This window comes from Eptatretus burgeri, chromosome 14, assembly GCF_056783735.1.
Source record: "Eptatretus burgeri isolate ZD-2024b chromosome 14, Ebu_testis_v1, whole genome shotgun sequence".
NCBI lineage: Eukaryota > Metazoa > Chordata > Myxini > Myxiniformes > Myxinidae > Eptatretus > Eptatretus burgeri.
The window spans coordinates 13,890,605-13,916,128 of record NC_140974.1 but is presented as its reverse complement, the minus strand read 5'-3'; the positions used below and the strand labels follow the sequence as shown (position 1 = coordinate 13,916,128).

Genomic DNA, 25,524 nt, shown 5'->3' with positions numbered 1-25,524 from the left:
TCATTTTGGCCCCGCTCCTTCGGGTGGGGTCAAAAATGAAATACCAAAAAATGCAATTGTGGATACATTTTAATAATTTTAAAATGAAACTTTGTATCTGCAATCAACATTGGGGGACACTTGAAATATGTCACGATGTTTTTGGATCCATACCCCAGGGGATGGGATCTTGGGGGTCACAGGGGTCAAAACGGAAAAAATTTAACTCAAAATTTGATATTTGGTAATTCCTGGTGGAATTTTTTGCAATCTTTCAACTGCTTTTGGTGGGAGGCGTGAGGATTTTTGATGGCATGCCATTGACTTCACTCTCATTGATTGATGTCATTTATTGCTCTTCCTTTGAAATATTTTCAACTAGAAAGTTGAATTTTTAATTTCCACTTCTAGAACAGTGGAACTGTGAAGTGAGTTTGTAGTGATTCCTCTTGATTGCCTGTGCATGAAGCAGAGACACCTGTTTCGTTTTTATGGCAATTAACAGAATTTTGTTTCCATGTTTTTGACATATCTGATACGTGCTGCTGCAGGTTGCATATTGGAACATGAAATTGTTCGATTTGAATAAAAAACTGGCAGAGAGTGAAAGATTGCGAAAAAACCTTGAGTTCAAGTTGAAATTCAAGGTGGAGCAAACTCAGAATGAAAAGTATTGTGGGGAAAACCTGAAGCAGAAGGACAAGATGCAAGGTGAGGTGACCCTTGAATGGATGTGCTGCTAGAATTGGTTGGAGAAAACAGTCTCAAAACTTTAATTTTGTTCCTTCTCTGTCTTGACCTACATCCTGATTTATCATATAGAAAGAAATGTACAAATAGAATGAAGGCATTTGGCTTATTATGCCAATGCTGTATCCACACCACATTAAAATTGTTTACTTTTCTTCTTTGTACAATCCCTGTTTTACTGGTAATTACCTCCACCACTGAAGGTGAAGGTGGTTATGTTTTCACCGCTTTCTGTTTGTTTGTCTGTCTGTCTGTCTGTCTGTGTGCAGGATATTTCAAAAAGTTATGGACGGATTCATGAAATTTTGTGGACAGGTTGGTTGTGTGACAAGGATGAACTGATTAGATTTTGGTGAAGATCCGGATCCGGATCTGGCTACTAGAATGATTGAATTATCAAAGTGATTCTTCACCATTGAGAGAAAGGGCTAAAAACAAGATACAGTATAACAGGACATCTCAAAAATGTTGTGGACGATTTGGACGAAACTTGGGAGACAAGTGGGGTGTGTGGCAAGGACCAAACGCTTCAGTTTTGCTGAGGATCCGATTCTGGATCTGGACACGAGGATTATTTAATTTTTAAAGTGATTCTTCACCATTGAGAGATACGGTCAAAAACAATAAATAGCACATTTCAAAAATATATTGGGCCCGACATGTTCTTGTGGATCAGGCATTGCGTGGCGGAGGTATGCTCTCCACCGAATGCCCTTCAGGTTTAATCAGCATTAACATCCATGTCTCTTTAAAATTAAGTTCCATATCCCATGATTCTGTCGATAGGGAATATCGATTATATATCTGCACACAAGAATGGTATGTCCCTCTTCATGGAGAGCAAGCGGTTTTTGAGGATCAGGAGAAACAAAACAGTAAAAGTCGAAATAATTACATTAAACCGCTGCAATTTTCTTACAAATTAACAAACTGAACTTTGCAAACCCAGCAACAAAGTCAAACTTTGTGACAAGCTCTTGTTAATATTTGCTATATTCTGCAACTTTAGGATTACCCAAAACCATCACATGGGGCATTCAGAAATCTCTGCAGTGCACATTAATTATTTTATTTAACATAAAACACTGAAGGCAACCTAAACTGGCTGAAGCTGGGAGTTTTGTTCAAGATAAATGATGTGCTTCTTCCGGGGCAGTTATTTCTGAATGAAAAGCAAAGCATGCTCAGCGTTCCGTCATGGAGACAAATCTGTTGGACAAGTTTAGCAGTGTTCCAGTTTGTGCAGAGAAGAAAAGCATTCATGGTTAATATCTCAAACACTGACCCTGAAAAGAATGAGGTCAAGAATCTGTAAAGAATGCAAGCTTTCGGTGTGTGAACAAGCAAGTCGCCCCTGTTGGGTTTGGGTACAAACAAGTGAGAGCAGAGTTTTCAAATCTTGTAATTCACACAGTAATTTGGGGTTCACTGTGTTCAACTCATCTGCTTCATCCATAGATTTAAACAAACAACAAAATATACAGTGGCCTGCAAAAGTATTCACCCCGACCAATAATGCCACATTTGGATGAACTAGTGCGGGCCCGTAGGTGTGGGCCCATAGGTGCGGGCCCGTAGGTGCAGCTTTGTTCCTTCACTCTCGTAAATGACGACTGGATTGGGGCATTATTTCCTCTCGCCCCTCCTCTCTCCTCCCTCCTCTCTCGCCCCTCTCTCTCGCCACTCTCTCTCGCCCCTCTCTCTCACTCCTCTCTCTCGCCCCCCCTCTCTCCCCCCCTCTCATCCCCTCTCTCCCCCCTAGTCTCGCCCCTCCTCTCTCCTCCCTCCTCTCTCGCCCCTATCTCCTGCCCCCTCTCTCGCCCCCTCCTCTCTCGAATTGTGACGCCCCCTCTCTCTCGGCCCTTCTCTCTCGCCCCCCCCAAACCTTGGGATTAATGAATAATTTGAACAATTAATTCAAACCTTGGGAAAAAACAGCTTCAAACCTTGGGAAACAGCTGAAACGGATGAAGAACGATATCAAACCTTATTTAAACCTCAAACCTCAAACGATAGCATTTATTGTGACGTCATTCGTGATGTCATAGCACCGTGTCTTGTCATTGGTTGACAAATAAATGGCCGTAACTTTGGAACCGCTTGTCCGATTAATATCAAACCTTGAAAAGGCACATACTAAGGTCCCCAGCGTCGATTGTGATGTCATACCAAACGACGAAGAAGAAAAATTGTGACGTCAATCGTGCAAAAATAAATAAATAAATAAGCATTAATTGTGACATCATTCGTGATCTCATTGCACCGTGTCCTGTCATTGGTTGACAGATAAATGGCCGTAACTTGGGAACCGCTTGTATGAATAATATCAAACCTTGAAAAGGCACATCCACGCGGCCCGGGTAATATTCCTGGCAAGTTTCAATCAGATCGTACAGGCAGTCATCGAGAAACGGCGGTCGCATACAGACAGACAGACACACACACACACAGATTGCTGGAATTATAGATGGACGAGTGCGGGCCCGTAGGTGCGTGCCAGTAGGTGCAGCTTCGTTCCTTCACTCTCGTAAACGACGACTGGATTCAGGCATTATTTCAATTAGATCGGACCAACTGTATCATAAATGGCCATAACTTGGAAAACACCTGGGAAACATACTCGGGTCCCCAGCGTCAATTGTGACATCATATCAAACGAAGAAGAAGAAGAATTGTGCCGCCCCCCCTCTCTCCCCCCTTCTCCCCCCCCTCTCTCATCCCCTCTCTCCCCCCTAGTCTAGCCCCTCCTCTCTCCTCCCTCCTCTCTCACCCCTCTCTCTCCCCTCTCTCTCCCTCCTCTCTCCTCCCTCCTCTCTCACCCCTCTCTCTCCCCTCTCTCTCACTCCTCTCTCTCTCACCCCCTTTCTCACACCCCCTCTCCCGCCCCCTCTCTCGCCCCCTCCTCTCTCGAATTGTGACACCCTCTCTCTCGTCCCTTCTCTCTCGCCCCCTCAAACCTTGGGATTAATTAAAAATTTGAACAATTAATTCAAACCTTGGGAAACAGCTGAAACGGATGAAGAACGATATCAAACCTTGAGAAGGCACATTTTTCCCAGCGTCAATTGTCCCGAGCATCAATTGTGACGTCATACCAAACGAAGAAGAAGAATTGTGACGTCAATCGTGCAAAAAATAAATAAATAAAGAAATAAACATTAATTGTGACGTCATTTGTGATATCATAGCACTGTGTCTTGTCATTGGTTGACAGATAAATGGCCATAACTTGGGAACCGCTTGGCCGATTAATATCAAACCTTGAAAAGGCCATACTCAGGTCCCCAGCGTCGATTGTGACGTCAATCGTGCAAAAAATAAATAAATAAACATTAATTGTGACGTCATACCACCGTGTCCTGTCATTGGTTGACAGATAAATGGCCGTAACTTGGGAACCGCTCCTCTGATTAATATCAAACCTTGAAAAGGCACATCCGCGTGGCCCCGGCAATATTCCTGGCAAGTTTCAATCAGATTAGACCGGCGGTCGTCGAGAAACGGCGGTCGCATACAGACAGACAGACAGACACACACACACACACACACACGCACGCACGCATGCACACACACACACACACACACACACACACACACACACATACACATTACTGGAATTATAGATAGATGATGGAGAAACAATGTTTCCAAATGAACTTTTTTATTCACAACTGAAGAGAATAAACTAAACACTTGTCATTGAAGAAGATAACATGCCAGGAATACCTGTAAAACACATGTACAAATCAAATTCACTGGTTGTAAAAATATTCAACCCTTCTGTCAGTACTTGGTCGAGCGTGGAAACACCTTTTGCAGCAATGACTGACATGAGGCTTCTTGGGTTGGTCTCTACCAGCCTTCCCCTGTGAGATGGTAAAATATTTGCCCATTCTTCACATGAAAATTTCTCTAGTTCTGCCAAGTTTGATGGGCATCATCGATGGACTGCAATCTTCCAGTCTCGCCATAAATGTTCAATTGGGTTCAAGTCAGGACTTTGACTGGGACATTCAATAACATTTATTTAATTCTTATTCAGACACTCCAGTGTGGTTTGAGCTTCGTGCTTCAGATCATTGTTCTGCTGAAATGCGAATCTCCCACTCAGTTTGAGATTCATGGCTGACTCAAGCAGGTTTACATCAACCTTTCTCCTGTACTTTGCACCATCCATTGTCCCTTCTTTCCTGACAAGCTTGCCAGTCCCTGCTGATGAAAAGCAGCCCCATAACATGATTCTGCCACCACCATGCTTGACAGTAGGATGGTGTTGAATGGGTGATGTTCATTGTTAGGTTTGCGCCAGACATAACACTGAGTTTAGACCAAAATGTTTTCTTATTTATCTCAGATGACCACAAAACATTTCTCCACATGCCTGCAGTATCCTTAAGATGCTTTTTCACAAACTCCATACGAGCTTTTTGATGCGTCTTTTTCAGTAATGCCTTTTTTCTTGTTACCTATCCATCGAGGCTAACTTTGTAAAGAGAACAGCATGTTGTTAATTGATGAGCATTGACCCCCATCTCGAACATAGAGGCTTCAAGATCTTGCAATGTCATTGCTGGATTTACAGTGACATCACAAACCAGTTTCCTGCTTGCCCGGCTGTTGATTTTGGATTGGCAATCTGATCTGGGTGGAGTCTAGGTGGAATGTCCGTCTTCCACTCCTTCATGATAGATTTCACCGTACTCAAAGGGATAAAGAGTGACTTTGAAATAAAAAATTGAAATAACTATGAAATATAACCCTTTCACCGCAAAACTCATGAAATATGTGTGGGAGTTTAATTTTTAAGTAAAACCACTGATTACGTTCAGGTTAAACCTCTTACACTTATTTTGTAATATTTCAAACAAATAATTTTCTCGTGAAGTAATTTTGGGTTCATTAATCAAAGGGTGTGAATACTTATTCAACTAAGAATCATCTGTTTTTCCCTGATGATGGAACTTATTCACATTTTATATGTACTTTTTGGTTTTATCACTTTGGAGTAGTTTGTGAAGACTCTTTATAGTAAGTTTGATTTGAAAGCATCATTAACCAAGAGAGAGAATTGCTTTGCAATACATGTCCTCTTCCGGTCCCAATGAATGTTCAGGAGATATAAATTTATTTGCGTTTATCGCACACCCGAGCTGATACTGGAAACAAAATGAAGAAGAAACCCTGTAACCCACCGTGTTTGTGTCTATTCGGCAAAATAAAAGGAAAAGCATTTTTCATTTACTGATATCTTTTGTAGACTATAAACCAATACAGACAACTGGAATAACAAACCAGAGATAAAAATTAGTTTGCTTTAACGCACGCTCAAGCCGATACAAGAATAAAATGAAGAAGAAGAATCATGCACACCCAACATGTTTCCTTCTTTTCTTGGCTTTGCCTATTTCATATCAAAAATAACCCGAGGTACATCCATGAAGCAAAACATGCGCACAGCTTATGGAATAAAATGAAGCAGAGAGAACCATTCTAACCCGCCGTGTTTCAATCGTTTCTCGGCTTTGCCTATTTCATTTAAAGAAATAGAAGGGCACTCGTCAGAGCGCATACCTCCGCCACTCAATGCCTGATCCACAAGAACATATCCGGCCCAGTACATTTTTCAAATATTGTGCTATCTATAGTTTTTGGCCCGATCTGTCAATGGTGACGAATCACTGAAAAAATTCTCGTTGTCATATCCGGATCTTCACCAAAATCTAATCAGTTTGCCCTTGTCACACACCCAACCTGTCCACCAAGTTTCATCCGAATCCGTCCACAACTTTTTGAGATAACATGCGATATATTAATTTTGCCCTTTCTCTCAATGGTGAAGAATGTCCTTAAAAATAATCAGATCCGCATTCGGATCTTCACCAAAATTGATTCAATTCTTCCTTATCACACACCCAACATGTCCACCAACAAGAAGCCTTTCAAAGAAGTCAGACATGAGGTGGTGAAGAAGCACCGTTCAAGAGAGGGTTATAAGAAGATTTCAAAGTCACTCATCTCTTTGAGTACGGTGGAAGACATATCGTACCACCAAGACTCTACCCAGGTCAGATCGCTCATACAAAATTAACAGCCTGACAAACAGGAAAATGGTTCGGGATGCCACTGTAAATCCAGCAATGACTTTCCAAGATCTACAAGGCTTCATGTCCAAGATGTTCATCAATTAACAATCTCCTGTTCCCTTTACAAAGTTTGCCTCCATGGATGGACAGGTGACAAGAAAAATGCCATTCCTGAAAAAGACGTATCACCATTCCACTGTCAAGCATGGTGGTGGCAGAATCGTGTTGTGGGGCTGCTTTTCATCAGCAGGGACTGGCAAGCTTGTCAGGATAGAAAGGACAATGGATGATGTAAATTACAGGAGCATCCTTGATGTAAACCTGCTTGAGTCAGCCATGAATCTCAAATTGAGGAGGAGATTCGCATTTCAGCAGAACAATGATCTGAAGCACAAAGCTAAAACCACACTGGAGTGGATGGATGAGAAGAAAATAAAAGTTCTTGAGTGTCCCAGTCAAAGTCCTGACTTGAACATGTTGGGTCAGTGGACCCATGTATAATATGTGATATTTTATAAGTTTACAAAGGGCATAAATATGGGAAAAACTGACCAAACACCCTGAAACTCAAACTTGTTCTGTACCTTATCATAATATAGCCCTTTATCAGGTTTCAGTTGAATATGTTAAAGGATATGGGGAAAAAAAGTCTGGAAAACACCAGGTGGGACAGATGGGTGTATGGACACAGCAAACCTATTGTCCCCTCTGGTGAAACTGTGAGGGGACTAATAAGCACAGGTGGCATCAAAATGTGAAAACTTAGAAGGGGGGAGAATACTTTTGCAGGAGACTGTTTTGTTTACATTGTGGTTCATTTATTCATCTTGTCATCAAGAAAAAAACTCTAGGTTTGAACATCATCACAATGTTTCTGTTTTGTCTGGTGATATGCAGGGGAGTCCTTGGACTTGAAGCATAAAATACACAATCTGGAATGTGCACTGCATTTGAAAGAGCTGGAAATGGAGGTGATGCGGCAAACGAAACTTCTTGATGAATCACAGAATCTGGTTGGGAAAAGCCTTCACTTAAAATATGTTATCTGTGCATGTATTTCATTCATGTTTGCACATCATTCATATTTGCACATCATCCATGGATGCACATTCATGTACATATATCATCCCTCAATGTGTATTCTCGATGTTTACACATTGTTGAGGTGATCACGTATTTCAAGTCATCCATGTTTTCATCAATATCTGTTTGTCATCCAGTAAAGCACATTGTTTGTGGAAATGCACGTATCCATATTTATTTTAATATACATATATATATATATATATATATATATATATATATATATATATATATATGTATAATATATATTAGGGTGGTCCAAAAACAGCAAAAAAAAAATTCTGATGTCTCCACAAGCCTTAAAAATTATTCCACTATGATTCAATAATGCGCATAAATAAATTTAAGTTGATCGGAGGTGATTTAGAGGTCGCTCCATTTGACGACTTTTTGTTTCATGAGTTGCTTAAATTAGGGTATGGTCAGGTATGATTACGGGTACTTCTGGATGTCCGAGGTGGAAATGGAGTGCATTTTCGAACTCTATGGGGTCGATTTACTCTAAGAAATGACTACACCGACATTGAATTCACTGCCATTTCGAAAATATGACCTAAAACAAGATTTAACATTCTTGGAGTTGAGTAACTAATCCTACTCATTTTGATATTTTCTAATCTTTAATTAATTTGTTGTCCGTCTTAACATTTCTTTGAGTAAATCAACCCCACTTTGTAAACATTCGAATGAGTTCGAAATGCAGTCCATTTTCATCTAGGAAGTTCAGAAGTGTACGGATTCGCATCTCACCATACCCTAATTTTTCAATCAATGGAATTACAAACTATTAGAATATTTCGTCTCATTTACCAAATACCACTATCATCTCCGCATCTATTGCTGTCTCGACTCCCGCCTGAACTTATTTCTAGCTGGCCCAACATCCAGTGTTTTAGATTCAATGATTCACGAAAAATATGTTAGTTATTTATTTCGTTATTATTATATTAAATTAGGGTATGGTAAGATGCGAATCCGTACACTTCTGAACTCCCGAGGTGAAAATGGACTGCATTTTCGAACTCAGTGGGGTCGATTTACTTGAAGAAATGTTTAGACGGACAACAAATTTACTATAGATTATAAAATATCGAAATAAGTAGGATTAGTTACTCAACTTCTGTAATGATAAATCTTGTTTTAGGTCATATTTTCAAAATGGCAGTGAATTCAATGTCGGTGCAGTCATTTCTTAGAGTAAATCGGCCCCATAGAGTTCGAAAATGCACTCCATTTCCACCTCGGACATCCAGAAGTACAGGTACTTGCCTGACCATACTCAAATTTAACCAACTCATGAAACTAAAAGTTGTCATATGGAGCGACCTCTAAATCACCTCCGATCAAGCTAAAAAAAATTATGCGCATTATTGGATCATATTAGAATTTTAGCTTGTGGAGCAACATTCTATTTTTTTGACTTTTTTGGACCACCCTAATATGTCTGTATTTATATATGTATATATATATATATATATATATATATATATATATATATATATATATATATATATATATATATATATATATATATATATATATATATATATATATATATATATATATATATATATATATATATATATATATATGTATGTTGAAACATATTTGTTTATACATATATATGTTTGTGTATATATATATGTATATATATATGTATGTACGTATGTATGGAGATATATATATATATATATATATATATATATATATATATATATATATATATATATAAATAAATGTATATATCTTTATATGTTTAAATATATATATATATATATATATATATATATATATATATATATATTGATATATATATATATATATATATATATATATATATATATATATATATATATATATATATATATATATATATATACAGGGTGTCCCAAAAAAATGTACTCACATTCTGGCTCCTCATAACTCATTGAATTTTTCATTTCTTTTCAGATCAAATTGACCCTAATAGTGGCAGAAGTACGACTCGGTTTTGACGAAAGAAAATTTATCATAAAGTGCTACTAGAAGCACGAAAACATCATGGAAGTGCAAAGACAATTTATAAGTCATTTTCACAAAGATCCACCAATGTGACGTACCATTGCTCGCATCCGAGATAAGTTTGAAACAGATCGAACTGTGCATGACGTCCATAAGGAGCGTTCAGGAAGACCACGGTCATCAACCACCCCCGGAAAGGAAAATCAATTGCTGGAAACCCTCCACCGATCCCCACGGAAATCTGTACGACAAATGGCTCATGAGACAGGAATCCCAAAATCAAGCGCCCATCGCATTTTGAAGTGAATTAATTGGAAAAGTTACATTCCAAAATTAATCCACGCTCCAAATGAAGACGATCCTGACCGGAGAGCTGAATTTTGTGAGTGGCACCTTGGCAAATGCAAAGAAGATGTAGTATTTCCATCCAAAATTGTTTGGAGCGATGAGGCCAATTTCAAGATAAATGGCTCAATTAACTGACACAATTGCGTGTACTGGGCTCCTGAAAATCCGCATGTTACAATGGAACACCATTTAAACTTACCAGGGGTTACTGTGTGGTGTGGGAGATCAGCATTGGGCATCCTGGGCCATTCGTTTTTGACCAAACTGTCACTGGGGATGTTTACTTAAACTTGCTGCAGGAATCCGTCGGTCCATCTGTCGAAGAGATATTTGTTGACGAAGAGATTTACTTTCAGCTAGATGGAGCACCTCCCCGCAACAACCGTGATGTAAGGGCCTATCTCGAAGCAACTTTTCCGAACAGATGGATTGGGCGAAGAGGTAGTGTTGAATGCCCTGCGTGTTCCCCAGACCTCACTCCAATGGACTTCTTTTTATGGGGATATTTCAAAGATAAGGTTTACGGCTCAAAACCAGCAACAGTCGATGAGCTGAAAGAGGAAATTGAAAGACAATGCCTTGCAGTTCAAAATGAAATGATTTGTAATGCTGTTGAATCCATTGGTCCGCGTTATCGGCTGTGTTTGGAACGTGATGGTCGTCAGTTTAAACATTTGTAAACATGCATTTATCCATTTATACATTTAACCACTAATCTTGTTTCTAATTCAATAAATAACGCATTTATTATCATTCAAAGAGTGAGTACATTTTTTTGGGACACCCTATATGTATATATATATATATATATATATATATATATATATATATATATATATATATATATATATATATATATATATATATATATATATATGAATCTATTCACATATTTATGAACATGAATGCATCTATCCATGTCACATGGTTGTATTTCTTTCATGTATGCTCATTATTTCTTGTGGAAATCAGCCAGGAAGGCTGAGTTCATGCTTCCACATTGTCTATAATCTATATGTCCATTTGTTTGCATACCATCTAGATGTGCACATCATTCATGTTTGTACATTTTTGTATCCAAAGTTGAGGCTAGTGAAAGAGCCATAACATGCAGAACAGAAGAGAAAGAAGAAGCACATTTTATGCCTTTAGACGAATAGGGCTGCTATGGCAGTTTTTCCTGGTCCATCCAGCCATCCATTGGGACCATACTCTGGGCAGAGCGTTGGTGCTGCCGAAGCAGTCTCCTTGTGAAGGGGTCACAATTTTGGACAGGCAGCCACTCCGGTGCAGGACACTTGAATGTCTATTTCTTCACAGTTAGCTGGTACTCGTTTTGCTGACCTCAATAGGATGGCAGGCTGAGTCAACCCATCTCATGTTATTTTATTGGATGCCAGTGGCTAACACTCAGGACAGTCAGACCTGAATCCAGCCACCTCAACCATGAATCGAACTACTGAGTTGAAGCGAAAGAACGCAGTGGAAATCTGGGAGCACACCAACCTTCTGGTGGAGGGACAGTTGAAAGAAGAATTGGTGAGGGAAATAATGAAAGCGAGGGGTAGGGGGTTGGAGGGAGGTGTGCACACAGGGGGGTGAATGCAATCTAAAACACAGCAAGATGAATCCTGAAAGAAGCGGAAGCAAAACGGGCATTAAAGCAATGGGACAATAAGCGGAAAGCAGGGTGGATGAAGTGCAGAGAAAATGTAATAACCTGGAAAGGAAGGCGTGCGCTTCGGGAAGGAGAATGAGGTTGGAAAAAGTCATGAGCAGGAATGGGGAATGCTCTGAGTCGGGGAACAGCCAGATTGCACATCATGTTTACACAACATCTGTGTTTGACATCAGCCATGGTTGCACATCATCCATAAAGGTGCATTATTTATTAAGCGCATCATGTAAGTTTTCACAAGATCCATATTTGCACATTATCCCTGAATGCTCAGCATCGATGTCTGTCTGTCATCCATTGATGCACATCATTTATGCTTTGTGCATGTATCCATGTCAATCCATGAATATGTACATCTATGTTTGTACCTCATCAATGCAGGCGCATTATTTATGTGTACTTCTCATCCATAAGTGTGCGTTATTCAGGTACATCTATTTTCGTATATTTTTTGCAAATCATTCATGTATGCGCATTATTGAAGTGCACTTGTCTCTGGATGTCGGTAAATTATGATTATCCATTTATACTCATTCCTGGACCTACATATAAATACATATTTAGTTCATGTACATATGTTGTTTAAGTATGTAGATCTCATTTGCACAAATTCCGATTGTACACATCATCTACGTCTCCGTGCACACATGAATTGTTTATTCGATGCAACGTGCAGCAAATACCTTTAACCTGAAGCTGCAGATAAATGATGCTTTGATTAATGTCTTGGCAGCAACAAAAGAGGATCATTGATGATCTCCACCTTGAACTTGAAAAGATGGCAGAAAATAAATCAATCCAGGCCAAGTTCGTAACTGAGAAGACCAATAAGTTTCAGTCTTCTGTAAACCTCAATCGGAAAATTCTGGAGAGGTTTAAGGAAAGTCAACTTTTCTTTGTTTGACTTGGATTCCACAGAACAATCACTATGATTTGCTTTCAAGCACGTTTCTAAATAATCCTTCAAACGAGATTTTGGGGTAAAGAGCGAAGGAGTTTTTAACCATCTGATGTGATTTGCATGATTGTCTACAAGCTTGCACATTGAGAAAGGGACATCATGCAAATCCACTTAACCGTCATCTAAATGAGGATGCTTCTCCTTGGTATTGGACATTTAATCATGGGACACTCTTTTAGATTCCCATTCAATCAGGTGGCTCGATTCTTCAGTCAAATCCCATACGATGTGTTGGCTTGTCCTATATTTCTTAATCTTCTTGGATTTGAATTCATACCACACTGATCTCTTCTAATACCTCAGTCCTTCATGTCACGTGTGTATGAATTCTGTCACTGAACAACTTGCAAATTCCTGAACAATTTGCTTTCAGTCCATCGACGGGCCCAACCAGCCAATTTGTGAAAGACTTGTGAAAAACAAATGTACCTTACCGGTTTTGCAATGGGGGTGACCCTAACGGTGTGTTCCAATGGCAGATTGACCTAAAAAATCTTGATTCGGTGTTGAACGAAGAAAGATCTTCACACATAATCACAGAGAGGAAACGTCTGTTACTCGTGGATGAACTTGCCCTGGCAAAGAGTGCCCTCGAGGAAGAGAAGACACGTGGCAATCGGCTTGTCCAATCTCTGGAAAGGTACGTAGGCATAACATGGCTCATTTTAACTCTTCGTAGTCTTCCCTCAATTAGTTTCTTTGTGGTTTGTAGTGCAAATGGTATTTATTTTCACTTGTTTAGTTACTGTAGTGCATCTTGTGATGTGTATTGTTCCTTAACATGTCGTGTGCTGGATATTGCAGTTTGCAGCATCAAAAGGCAAAGTCAGACAAACTGCTTCAGGAGAGGGAAGACTTGTTGGCAAAGGAGACTTCGTTCAAACTGGTAATGATTATATTTGCATTTCAACCATGCATGTGCAGTATTAATGTGTGCACATCATCCATATGTGTGCGTGCATCAGGTACATCTGTGTTTGCATTTTTCATGTACGCTTGTATTTGTGTGCAGAGACATCATAGTTGTCCATGCACACTTATCCATGTAGGTACATTCAAAATAATGTGTTGCCCACATACATATGTTTTGAAAGTATGCAAAGATAATATGCACACATCCCAGTGCAGACACTGACTGTTTATGCAACGTCACGTATTTATGTTGTGTATCACAAAGCGATGGTTTGATAATGTTGTGGCAGGAACAAGACATGAGAATTAAATATCTGCATCGTCTAATCAACGAAGCAGATATAAAGATATCGAAGCAATCCAAACTCATACAGAGTCAGGCTGTTAAACTGGAACTGAGTCGACATCGCATTGAGCTTATCAGCAAACTTCAGGTGAGTTTATGTATGACTGTCTTTTTCTCATGGCTTCTCACAGTGCAATTAATGCCCTTCAATAATTCACCTCTGAATGCCATGGTGACAACCTATTGTCGTGGACCCAGGTTCGCGATTGTACAACAAGGGTGGAGATATCCCTGGTTTCTCCCGGGAATCACTGGCCATCACACGCAAATAAGTTAGTGCCAGAGCGGATCATCAATCGACCGCGAACGTCAATAATTTGAACACGTGACCTAGTGTCCTCTATCTGACTACCATTTAACTCGGAACACGTGATCGCCTTATTGGGGAATCACGCCCTCAGACCAAAACGAGCTGGGTACATGATACTTAACAGGCGCCATGCGACACACACAACTGAGGAAAATTAGAGATAGCCCAGATAGATAAGAGGCAGTTGAGGAAGAGCAACCTCTTGGTACTTGGCATGGTTGGCAGACCGTTGCAACCCAAACGCTAAGGAATGGAGATGAGGGAGGAAAACTGAAGGTGCTTGTGGTGTCGGAGGGAGAGGTGTGAGTTTAGTGCAGCGTGGTGTGAGAGGAACGTATGAGAGATGCGAATCGGTGACGTCGCTCTGAAAAGAACAGTTGTTTGGGACTTGCCCTTACCGATTGCCCTTGTGCATCCACACTGGATGAGAGATAGATGCGAGAGAAGATGCATAAGAGAAAGAGCTGAACGGAATTGTGTAAGAGTCTGCACATGTAAATGTTGACTGCTGGATGCAGTCAAACACTGAACGTAAGTGACCCGAGGTGGTCCCTGCTCGTGCTGGCAAACGCTTGTTCCACCTGATCTCCTCGCTTGGCTGCTCCGCCCTCTCCTGTGGCTCGTGCTGACTCTTGACGAGATCCGCTCGGGCGCTGGAGAGCTCTTGTACAGTATGACCGCCTCGAGAGGTGAAGTGAAGCCTGCCCAGTCTGCTGTCTGCTGAATTCTGGTGATGTCTGTCTCAATTGTTCGCTGAATTGCCCCCTTTATGGGCTCCCGAGCAAGGGAGGAGCTAAAAATCGGATCAAACAATGCTGTAGGTGTTTCTGAGCTCCCATATTGGTGCACAGCAGTCGCCTCGTGCCGAAGCCACATCCTGCCAGGCCTCGGATTTATTGAATGGCTTCATTCGACCATACGCCACGCCATGCATCGGAGCTCCGAGATTAACATTGGCCTCGAGTTTGGCGAGCGCTCTCCGGCCCTGAACGTGTGCTGCACTCCATTTGAACTTGGTTATTTAGGGGGATCCCAGCACTATGCATACGTCTACGAATGAACTCCAGCACATGCTTGCACTTTGAGCTACATGCCAAAACAACGCGACTTGTTTCCTTGGCATCTTTGACATCTTCCGAGACTGTGATGAGTGTTCACCGGGTTCACTTATAGTTGTGGTGGTAATAGAAAGGTGTGAGAAACGTTGTGGAATTTGTGGTGAGAGCTTGGGAGAGGTGGTTGTAGATGTGGCGTTGTAGTGAAGAGGTTGGAGGAGATGTTTGTAACTGTGGCGTTTGCAGTGATGGCGTGGACGGAGATTGTGGGGATTTTTAGAGGATGTGTGGAGTGGTTATGGTGAGCAGGAAATTCTGAGGTGAGGCAGAAGTTGAGTTTTGGCATGCAATTTTGAAGGGGAAATGACGTGCAGATGCAAATAAATCTGACTTTGCTTCGTATTCCTGGCACCGCTGCTGTTCTCCATGAGGTGCTTACTTGCGTGGTTTGTGTAAGAGGTAAAATAAAGTGAAGGATTCAAAGATATGAAAGAATAGAGGAATGAACATCGAACTAAATTCCCTATGCAATGCATCTTTCCCATTTTCCCACTACACATGTGGAAAGAACGAAATGAACACATACGAAAGAAATAACTGCCTTGGGATCACTGTATGTTGTGTGCCATTACCTTAGAGGAGCGCCGGTTTTACAAACCCGCAACACTATCATGAGACTGCACTCCTTCCATGTTTGTTTTTACATTGGTGTCGACTGGCAGTGGTTATTAAAAAACTAACTGACATCTGATCAAGAAGAGGTTATTCACCCTTTAGTATTAGTTTCAGAATAAATTTACTCAAAAATTTACACTTTAGCATCAGAATAATAGTTTCTGTGACTGCTGTTGCTCAGCGATAAATGGGTAAAAGAAATGCACAGTATTTCTCCGGTTTGAGGATGTGGGTGACCCTAACAGTGTATGTGATTGTCAGGTTCAACTAAATGCAGGCGATTCACGGTTGAAGGTTGAAATGGAGTCACGCACAATCACACAAGGACAAAATGAATCCCTGCAGAAACAGCACGCTCTGCAAAAGCGTGCATTGGAGAAAGAATATACTCGTGGTGATCGGCTTTCATACTCTCTGAAAAGGTACGTCGGCACAGCAAAGCCCATTTAAATTATTCTCAGTCTCCCTCCCATTGATATATTTGTGGTTTGTTGTGTAAATGTTGTTTATTTTTGCTCGTTCAGTTACTGTAGTGTATCTTGTGATGTAAATTGTTCCCTAACATGCTGTGTGCTGAATCTTGCAGGTTGCAGAATGAAATTTCAAAATCGGAGAAACAATTTCAGGAGAAGCTCGCAGCATATCAACGAAGAGTTGCTGATTTGGAAGCTCAGCTTCACTTTTCAAAGAAAGACATGTTGGCAAGGGAGACTTCGTACAAACTGGTAATGATTATTTGAACTTCCTTGATGCCTGTGCATCATTTATGTGTGCACGTCATCCATGCCCGTGTGTCCAGCAGGTACATCTGTTTTTTTCATTTTTCAAGTGCACTTGTCGATATCTGCATGGACATCATGTTTGTCCATACACATTGATCCGTGTTAGTACATTCAAAATAATGTGTTGCCCACGTAAATATGTTTTGAAAATGTGCAAATATCATATGCACACATTCTGGTGCACAGACCCCTGATTTATGTAACGTCACATGTTCATATTGTGTGTCGCAAATTGATAATTTGAAAATGTGGCAGGAACAAGAGAAGAGGATAAACATTCTGCATCGTCAAATCAACGAAGCAGATGCAAAGATAGTGAAGCAGGCGAAGCTCATACAGAGTCAGGCTGTTGAACTGGAACAGTGTCGTCCACAAAGTGAGCTTCTCCGCAAACTTCAGGTGGGCTTATATCTGACTGTCTTCTTCTAGCAGCTTCTCATAGTACAATGAATGGCTTTAGATAATTCACCGCTGAAAGCCATGGAGACAAACTCATGAGACTCCAGTCCTTCCATGTTGTTTTCACTTCGGTGTTGACTGGGAGTGGACTATTCAAAAAATAATTGTCACCTGATCAACATCAGGTTATTTACCCTTTAGTTTGAGTTTAAGGCCCGGTCACACCTTGACGTTTTAGCCAACGTATGCCGATTTTTGATTTTTTTTTCTAAAACGCTGGCACACGTTGTATACGTTATGGGTAAGTTTTGATAACATTGAGAGCACGCTGAAAAACACTGCCATACGTCGTTGTGCGTTGGCTTTAAACGTTGTACTTTTCGGTTGTCCTCAAATTTTTTCATGCTTGAAATTTCACGACGTATGCCGGCGTATGACTCACACGTTCCGCTACGCTGGCCACAAGTTGTATGCACGGTCTGCGATCGTTGACAGACGTCAACACATGCTTCTTGTAAGTTAATCATAAGTTAAGACACGCCGAGGTAATGTTTAGCGTACCCGAAACTTATTTCTAACCTATGATTAACGTGTTGTTTGCACGTTACGCGATCGTTGCCACACATCGACAGACGTTACTTTTAAGTTACTCATAGGCTGAAAGACGTCGGTATAATGGATCGTCCTTGCGTCAGCGTCCACGGCCACGGCCAGGACACTTATTTGCAGCATTCTTCAAACTTTTCTTCGGCATGACGAGGATGTTCACACTTCGATGTCTAGCTTGGCTATGATTCCAATTGTCCATCGGCAGCGTCTATTTAAAATAGTCGAGTTTGAGCGTTTTAACACGTTCAGAAGAAACGCTTCAAATTTCCAAACCCCAGCGTCAAAAAACAAAGGCGAGTGACAGCAATTTAAATCGTTCATTGTAAACAATGAAAATAGCAGAGTGGTACCGTTTAAAAGTCGTTGAGTGTTAAAAAAAATCGAATTGTTGAGCGCAAGTGTCTACTTTCAATAGTGGGGTTTGAGCGATTTAGCACGTTCAATAGAAACGATTAAAATTTCCGAGCGCCAGCGTCAAAAAACAAAGGTGAGTGACAGCAATTTAAATCGTTCATTGTAAACAATGAAAATAGGTGAGTGGTACCGTTTAAAAGTCGTTGAGTGTAAAAAAAAATCCAATTGTTGAGCACAAGCGTCTACTTTCAATAGTGGAGATACAGCCATTTAAATCATTGAGTGGCAGCCTATGAACCTACCCGTGGACACGCGGACGCAAGGACGATCCATCATAACCCACACCCTCCCCCTCACACTCTCCTACTACTGCCAACATGAACAAACTACTACTAATACTAATACTAATACTGATACTGATACTGTTACTGCTGACATGGACATCGACTCAAAAAGGACTCGAAAACACTGTTGGGTTCCCCTTTTATGAGCAGCATTTTTATAGACCAATACCCAAAACCGCTGGGAACACGTCTTTATATTGCAGTTGTAAGCTAGAAACACATTCATTTATTTTTTTTTTGTCGACCGGAAGACATCATTGGAATACGTCTACATACGTCGATGTGTGTTGGGACTACGTAAAGAATTGGTTCAAAGCACGTCAAACATAAGTTAGAAATAAGTTTCGCGTAAAAAACACATTACCTCGACGTGTTTAGACTTATGAGTAGTTTATAAGTAGCCTTTGTGGACGTGTGTAAGCGTCCACATATCGTGTGTAAAACTTATCCCCATCGCATGCGGAATGTGTGTCATATGCCGAGTACGTCGTAAAATTTTGAACATGTTTAAAATTTCTTGACGTACTCTACTTACTACGACGTATGATAGCGTACTTTAGCGTTCTACTCACATATACCAAACTTACTCATACTGTATTTGACGTGCCCCCAACCTTTTAGACACATTTTTCTTAGGTCGGCATACGCTGGCAAGAACGCCAAGGTGTGACCGCGATGTTGTCACTTCCATTTCTACGGCAGTTATGATTCGAATCGTTGTGCATCAGCCTTTTAATAGGCTACGTCACGACATCGTCGGCGATGCGTGCAACGCGCTATGCCGAAGTTAGACTATCGTTGGGCATAGGTTGTGTAGGCCGACAACAGGTTCAGCATTCGTTGGTATAAGTTATCTATATCACAACGAAACGTTCTGTGTCCATTATTAATGTTATGCATACGACCAACTCGTTATGAATACGTCCGAATCTTAAAAAAAAAACATCAAAAGTTCAACGTCAGCCAGCGTTTTACATACATTTTAATACGTTGCCATCGCTGGCTAAAACTTCAAGGTGTGACCGGGCCTTTAATTGTAGCTTAAAACTAAAATTTGCACTTTAATATTGGAATAATAGTTTCTGTTGTTGCTGGGACTTGGAGGTAAATGGGCAAAATAAATGTGTTTCACCAATTTGAGGGTGGAGTGACCCTAACAGTGTACACTGTTTTCAGGTGCAACTAAGTGAAGTCAATTCACAGTTGAAGATTGAAAGGGGATCGCGAACAATCGCAGTGGGAAAGAACGAATCACTGTGTCAACAACACACTCGTGCACAGAGTGAGTTGGAAGCAGAGAAGTCTCGTAATGATCAGCTGTCACAGTCTGTGGAAAGGTACGGAGGCATAGCAAAGCCCAATTTAACTCTTTTCAGTTTTCCTTCCATTGATATATTTGTTGTTCATATTGTAAACGATGTATATTTTGCTTGTTCAGTCACCGTCATGTATATTGTGATGTACATTGTTCCCTCACATGCCGTGTGCTGGATCTTGCAGTTTGCAGCATCAGGTGGAATGTTCGAAGAAACGTTACGATGAGAGTGTCACGGTAACTCAACAAAGAGTTGATTATTTGAAAACACAGCTTCTTTCTGCAAACAAAGTGTTGTCTGCAAGCAAGACTTCACTTAATCCGGTAATGGCAATGATAATCCGGTAATCGTGAAACATGTCCTCAACGCTTCGATCTATAATTTCGTTGAACTGAAAACTGGGTTTGTTTAAGTGAAAGTACAATTGAAAATAAAAATTCAGGACAATTGTCATCAAACTGCGAAAAGCCCACCTGCCATAAATTTGTGCATTTACAATCCACATTGATCCAATATTTGACATATTCATCGCAGGCATTTTAAACAAAACTCTGTTGTATTATTGGGGGGTAATATCAACGATGCTTCATTCCTGAAACGTATTACCCACTCATTATACTCTTGCATTTGGGATGGATGGAAAAGCAGGACACCCCAGGGTGACTCACGCAGGCAAAATTCCCCCATGCTGGAGCGGAAGTGTATAATAGAGGTAGAGTTTACCAATATTTCAATATCAATGATGAGTTGGGCGCCCCAGTGTTACCCGGTCATTTTTTGTGGGAGGCGAAAACACTTCCCAACACCCACAAAGGACTGGGGTTGAGGATCATTTAGTCTTCCGTTTCACACGACAACAAAGGCTTAGGCACGATATAGAGCCCTGTCACTGTTGCCTGTCCAACTAACAATCCCATGAGATTTTTGGAAACCCTGTGGTAGTATTGGAACAGTCAAGTGACCAAGAGACCCAAAACCAAGAGATCGCAATATTTACTTTGCACATGGGGCAATGTACTGCATTGTACAGGGTGGCTACAAAGTCCTATTAACTCACACCTTCCCCCTCCCCACCCCCACCCCCCAACCCCCAAATCATCATCCACCCTGGTACATTTTGTATGTGTATGTTAATGTTTACAACTTGATTTTATGACAATAAAATTCTTGTGTATTCAGAGTTTACATTTATACTTCTTGTGTGTTCATTATATTCATTCATTAGGTTCTGCAGAGGGGGAATGGGACTTTGTGAACACATTGCAGATTATTGGTGAACAGGCATTGAAAAAGTTTTTACCTCAAAAGTGGAATTAGATGCTCGTGAATGTGCTGTTTATGTTTCTGTGTGAAATTTGTCCCCTCCCCTCCCCTCTGCCCCTTTCTATAATAAATATGGTACCGTTCAGGGAGAATAAGATGTACCGCCAACTTCAACAAAGACCGGAAGAGGTTTGTTTGTATTTAAAAGTCTGGGAATTGATTTTTATTTATTTTTGCGTTTGTGTACTTGAATATAACTGTCATTAATGAAAAAGCTTTTGGCACTATGGAGAATTTAAAAAATTTTAATCCCCCAAAAATCGACCTTCTTTTTCCAAATATTTCAAAGTCTTTGTCTAAAACACTCCCTGACACTGACTGACGAACCCCTCAAAGGTTGACGAAGATCCGTTCAGCCTTCTCTAAAATGCATCCAAAATAATATGTTGCCCACATAAATATGTTTTGAAAATGTGCAAATATCATATCCCCACATTCTGGTGTACAGACCCCTGATTTATATTAGGTCAAACGTTCATATTGTGCATCGCAAATTGATGATTTGAAAATGTGGCAGGGACAAGAAAAAAAAACATAACAAAAAATAAAACACCTGTTTTTACAGCCATTTTTCCCTGCTGAGAAAGGGGTAAGCTTTTTGCTGGCTCCATGCAACCATGGTTCCCTTCTTGAGGCAAAGTTTTATGGCCGGATGCCCTTCCTGACGCCAACTGTGGTCGCCTTTTACGACACACAGGGATATGGTGCACCTATTCTAACCGGGGCGTACACCGGGACCAGTACACTGGTACTCATTTCGCCGACCTTGGAAGGATGACAGGCTGAGTCAACCCCCTGGTGTTAATTCAGTGGCCAACGGGGCTCGAACTCAGGACCCCTCGGATCCCAAGCCAGCCACCTGAACCACGAAGCCAACACCAGGCGCAGTAACAAGAGAAGAGGATAAACATTCTGCATCGACAAATCAACGAAGCAGATGCAAAGATAGTGAAGCAGGCCAAGCTCAGACAGAGTCAGATGTTGAACTGGAACAGTGTCGTCCACAAAGTGAGCTTCTCCGCAAGCTTCACATGGGTTTATATCTGACTGTCTTCTTCTAACAGCTTCTCAGTACAATGAATGGCCTTAGATAATTCACCGCTGAAAGCCATGGAGACAAACTCATGAGACTCCAGTCCTTCCATGTTGTTTTTACTTCGGTGTCGACTGGGAGTGGACTATTCAAAAAATAATTGTCACCTGATCAACATCAGGTTATTTACCCTTTAGTATGAGTTTAATTGTAACTTAAAACTAAAATTTACACTTTAATATTGGAATATTAAACTTTAATAATAGTTTCTGTTGTTGCTGGGACTTGGAGGTAAATGGGCAAAATAAATGTGTTTCACCAATTTGAGGGTGGAGTGACCCTAACAGTGTACACTGCTTTCAGGTGCAACTAAGTGAAGTCAATTCACACTTGAAGATTGAAAGGGGATCGCGAACAATCGCAGAGGGAAAGAACGAATCACTGTGTCAACAACACACTCGTGCACAGAGTGAGTTGGAAGCAGAGAAGTCTTGTGATGATCAGCTTTCACAGTCTGTGGAAAGGTACGGAGGCATAGCAAAGCCCAATTTAACTCTTTTCAGTTTTCCTTCCATTGATATATTTGTTTTTCGTGGTGTAAACGATGTATATTTTGCTTGTTCAGTAACCGTCGTGTATATTGTGATGTACATTGTTCCCTCACATGTCGTGTGCTGGATCTTGCAGTTTGCAGCATCAGGTGGAATGTTCGAAGAAGCGTTACGATGAGAGTATCACGGTAACTCAACAAAGAGTTGATTATTTGAAAACACAGCTTCTTTCTGCAAACAAATTGTTGTTTGAAAGCAAGACTTCACTTAATCCGGTAATGGCAATGATTCTTATCGTGAAACATATCCTCAATGCTTCGATCTATAATTTCGTTGAACTTAAAATTGGGTTTGTTTAAGTAAAAGTACAATTGATAATAGAAATTCAGGACGATTATCATCAAGCTGCTAAAAACTCACCTGCCCTAAATTTGTGCATCCACATTCATCCAATATTTGACATATTCATCGCAGGCATTTTAAACAAAACTCTTGTATTATTGGGGGGTAATATCAACGATGCTTCATCCCTGAAACATATTACCCAGTCATTATACTCTTGCATTTGGGATGGATAGAAAAGCAGGACATCTCAGGGTGACTTACGCAGGCAAAATTCCCCATGCTGGAGCGGGAGTGTATAATAGAGGTACAGTTTACCATTATTTCAGTATCAATGATGAATTGGGCTATCCAGTGTTACCCGGTCGTTTTTTTGTGGGAGCCAAAAACACTTCCCAATACCCACAAAGGAATGGGGTCGGGGAGCATTTAGTATTCCGTTTCACATGACAACAAAGGCTTCGGCACGATATAGAGCCCTGTCACTGTCGCCTGTCCAACGAACAATCCCGTGAGATTTTTGTAAACCCTGTGGTATTATTGGAACAGTCAAGTGACCAAGAAACCCAAAACCAAGAGATTGCAATATTTACTTTGCACATGGGGCAATGTACTGCATTGTGCAGGGTGGCTTCAAAGTCCTATTAACTCACCCCTTCCCCCTCCCCCCCCTTACCCCCAAATCATAAGCTACCCTGGTACATTTTGTACGTGTATGTTTATGTATATAACTTGATTTTATGACAATAAAATTCTTGTGTATTCAGAGTTTACATTTATACTTCTTGTGGGGTAAGGACATCTCCATAATGGACATCTCCATAATGGACATCATTATATTCATTCATTAGGTTCTACAGAGGGGTAATGGGACTTTGTGAACATCTTGTAGATTAATTGGTGAACAGTCGGGTGCTTCATAATAGGGGGTAAAAAAAAATAAAAGTATGAATATTCATGCTCCCTGGGTGTGCCTTTGTTCCATTTGGCAGTAGAAACGTACACACCAAATATGAAGCAGATTGGACGATGTTTAGGGGTTCCTCAAGTTGGCACAATATTTTTGAAATTTGCCAAACTGTAACTAACAACTTGCCGTCGAATATGCACAACACAGTACACTTCACAATTAATATGGTTGTTTGATATTTTCAAAAACCACAGCAGTCATATAGGTTGAAAGAATAGTGTTGCGGATTCGCGCCCGCCGGCGTGCGAACGGCCACGTAACTCGAATCGCGGCACGTCGCCCACCGGACGGACAATCCAGTCGTGACCCTCTCGGACTAACGCCGGGAACCGGTCACGGGTGGACCTTTCGGCCTCACCACGATCGTGCCAATCGGCCCCCCGCGTGGGATAGGGTTGCTCGCCAAATTCGACCTACCTAAGTACCCACACGGAGGGTAGACCGGGCGATCGCACCTCGCCGCAGGTCGACTTCGGACACGGGCCACTTTAAGCGACCCGTTCCGTACTATCGGGATAACCGAGCAGTGTTATCGTCGGCCTCGACGGTTCGATTAATTATCGGGCGTATTCAGCCCACTACCAACCTTTTACGTGAAGTAAGATGGAGGTTCAATGAAAGAAAAGACGAAGCGAAACGGGAAAACAGTTCAACATAATTCACATTTATTTCGCGATGGCACACGGAAAGCACACATATACAATTACACCAAAAGCAAATGTAAAAGGAGAAGAAACACACAATATTACACAAAAAGCAAATATAAAAGAAGAAGACAATGCAGAGCGATCCGACTACCGAGCACACGGCAACACTTATACAATTTTACTTCACAGACGGCGCCGACAACACATATACCCAAAGCAAAAGAAAAGGACCACCCTCAAGGATGAGGCGGGCCTGGGGCCGAGACCGCGTCGGGCCTACCCGTCTGATGATGAGACGCAAAGTGGCGGTGGCGCCCCAACTCCGCGGGCCTCGCGGACAGTGTCTGGTAGGGGGTGGGAAAGGGGCCCCCTTGTCGCACTATCTCAGCGCGGGGGGAAACAGGAGGGGGTTGTTGATGCTCGGGGGATGGAGGATATCTCCCTGTCTCGGGTCCCGCGACGAGCGTCTCCACCACGACCTCGGTCGCGCCGCCGGCCTCTCCCTCCGCAGTTCCCCGAATCCGACGCGAGCACCCCCTCAACCGCCTTCGCCGCCGCCGCCTCTCCACAGCTTCGTCCGATCGCCCTCTCCGTCTCCTCTCTTGACTCGTCCCAACTCTTCACTGGCTCCGCGAACTCCCAACTGCGAACTCCCAACTGCGAACTCCCAACT

General features: G+C 41.4%; 1 protein-coding gene across 1 annotated transcript in view; it reads left to right on the top strand.

Moving 5' to 3' along the window:
- The window catches only part of LOC147012687 (uncharacterized), a 45,216-nt gene that overhangs the window by 5,472 nt on the left and 14,220 nt on the right, over positions 1-25,524 (top strand). Inside the window, exons 3-14 of the mRNA XM_085855747.1 lie at positions 531-690; positions 7,710-7,825; positions 13,363-13,523; positions 13,688-13,769; positions 14,086-14,229; positions 16,443-16,603; positions 16,768-16,906; positions 17,219-17,362; positions 19,846-20,006; positions 20,170-20,308; positions 22,705-22,865; positions 23,029-23,167. Of these exons, the coding sequence (XP_085711873.1) occupies positions 531-690; positions 7,710-7,825; positions 13,363-13,523; positions 13,688-13,769; positions 14,086-14,229; positions 16,443-16,603; positions 16,768-16,906; positions 17,219-17,362; positions 19,846-20,006; positions 20,170-20,308; positions 22,705-22,865; positions 23,029-23,167 (1,707 nt within the window). The remainder of the gene's footprint in view (positions 1-530; positions 691-7,709; positions 7,826-13,362; positions 13,524-13,687; positions 13,770-14,085; positions 14,230-16,442; positions 16,604-16,767; positions 16,907-17,218; positions 17,363-19,845; positions 20,007-20,169; positions 20,309-22,704; positions 22,866-23,028; positions 23,168-25,524) is intronic.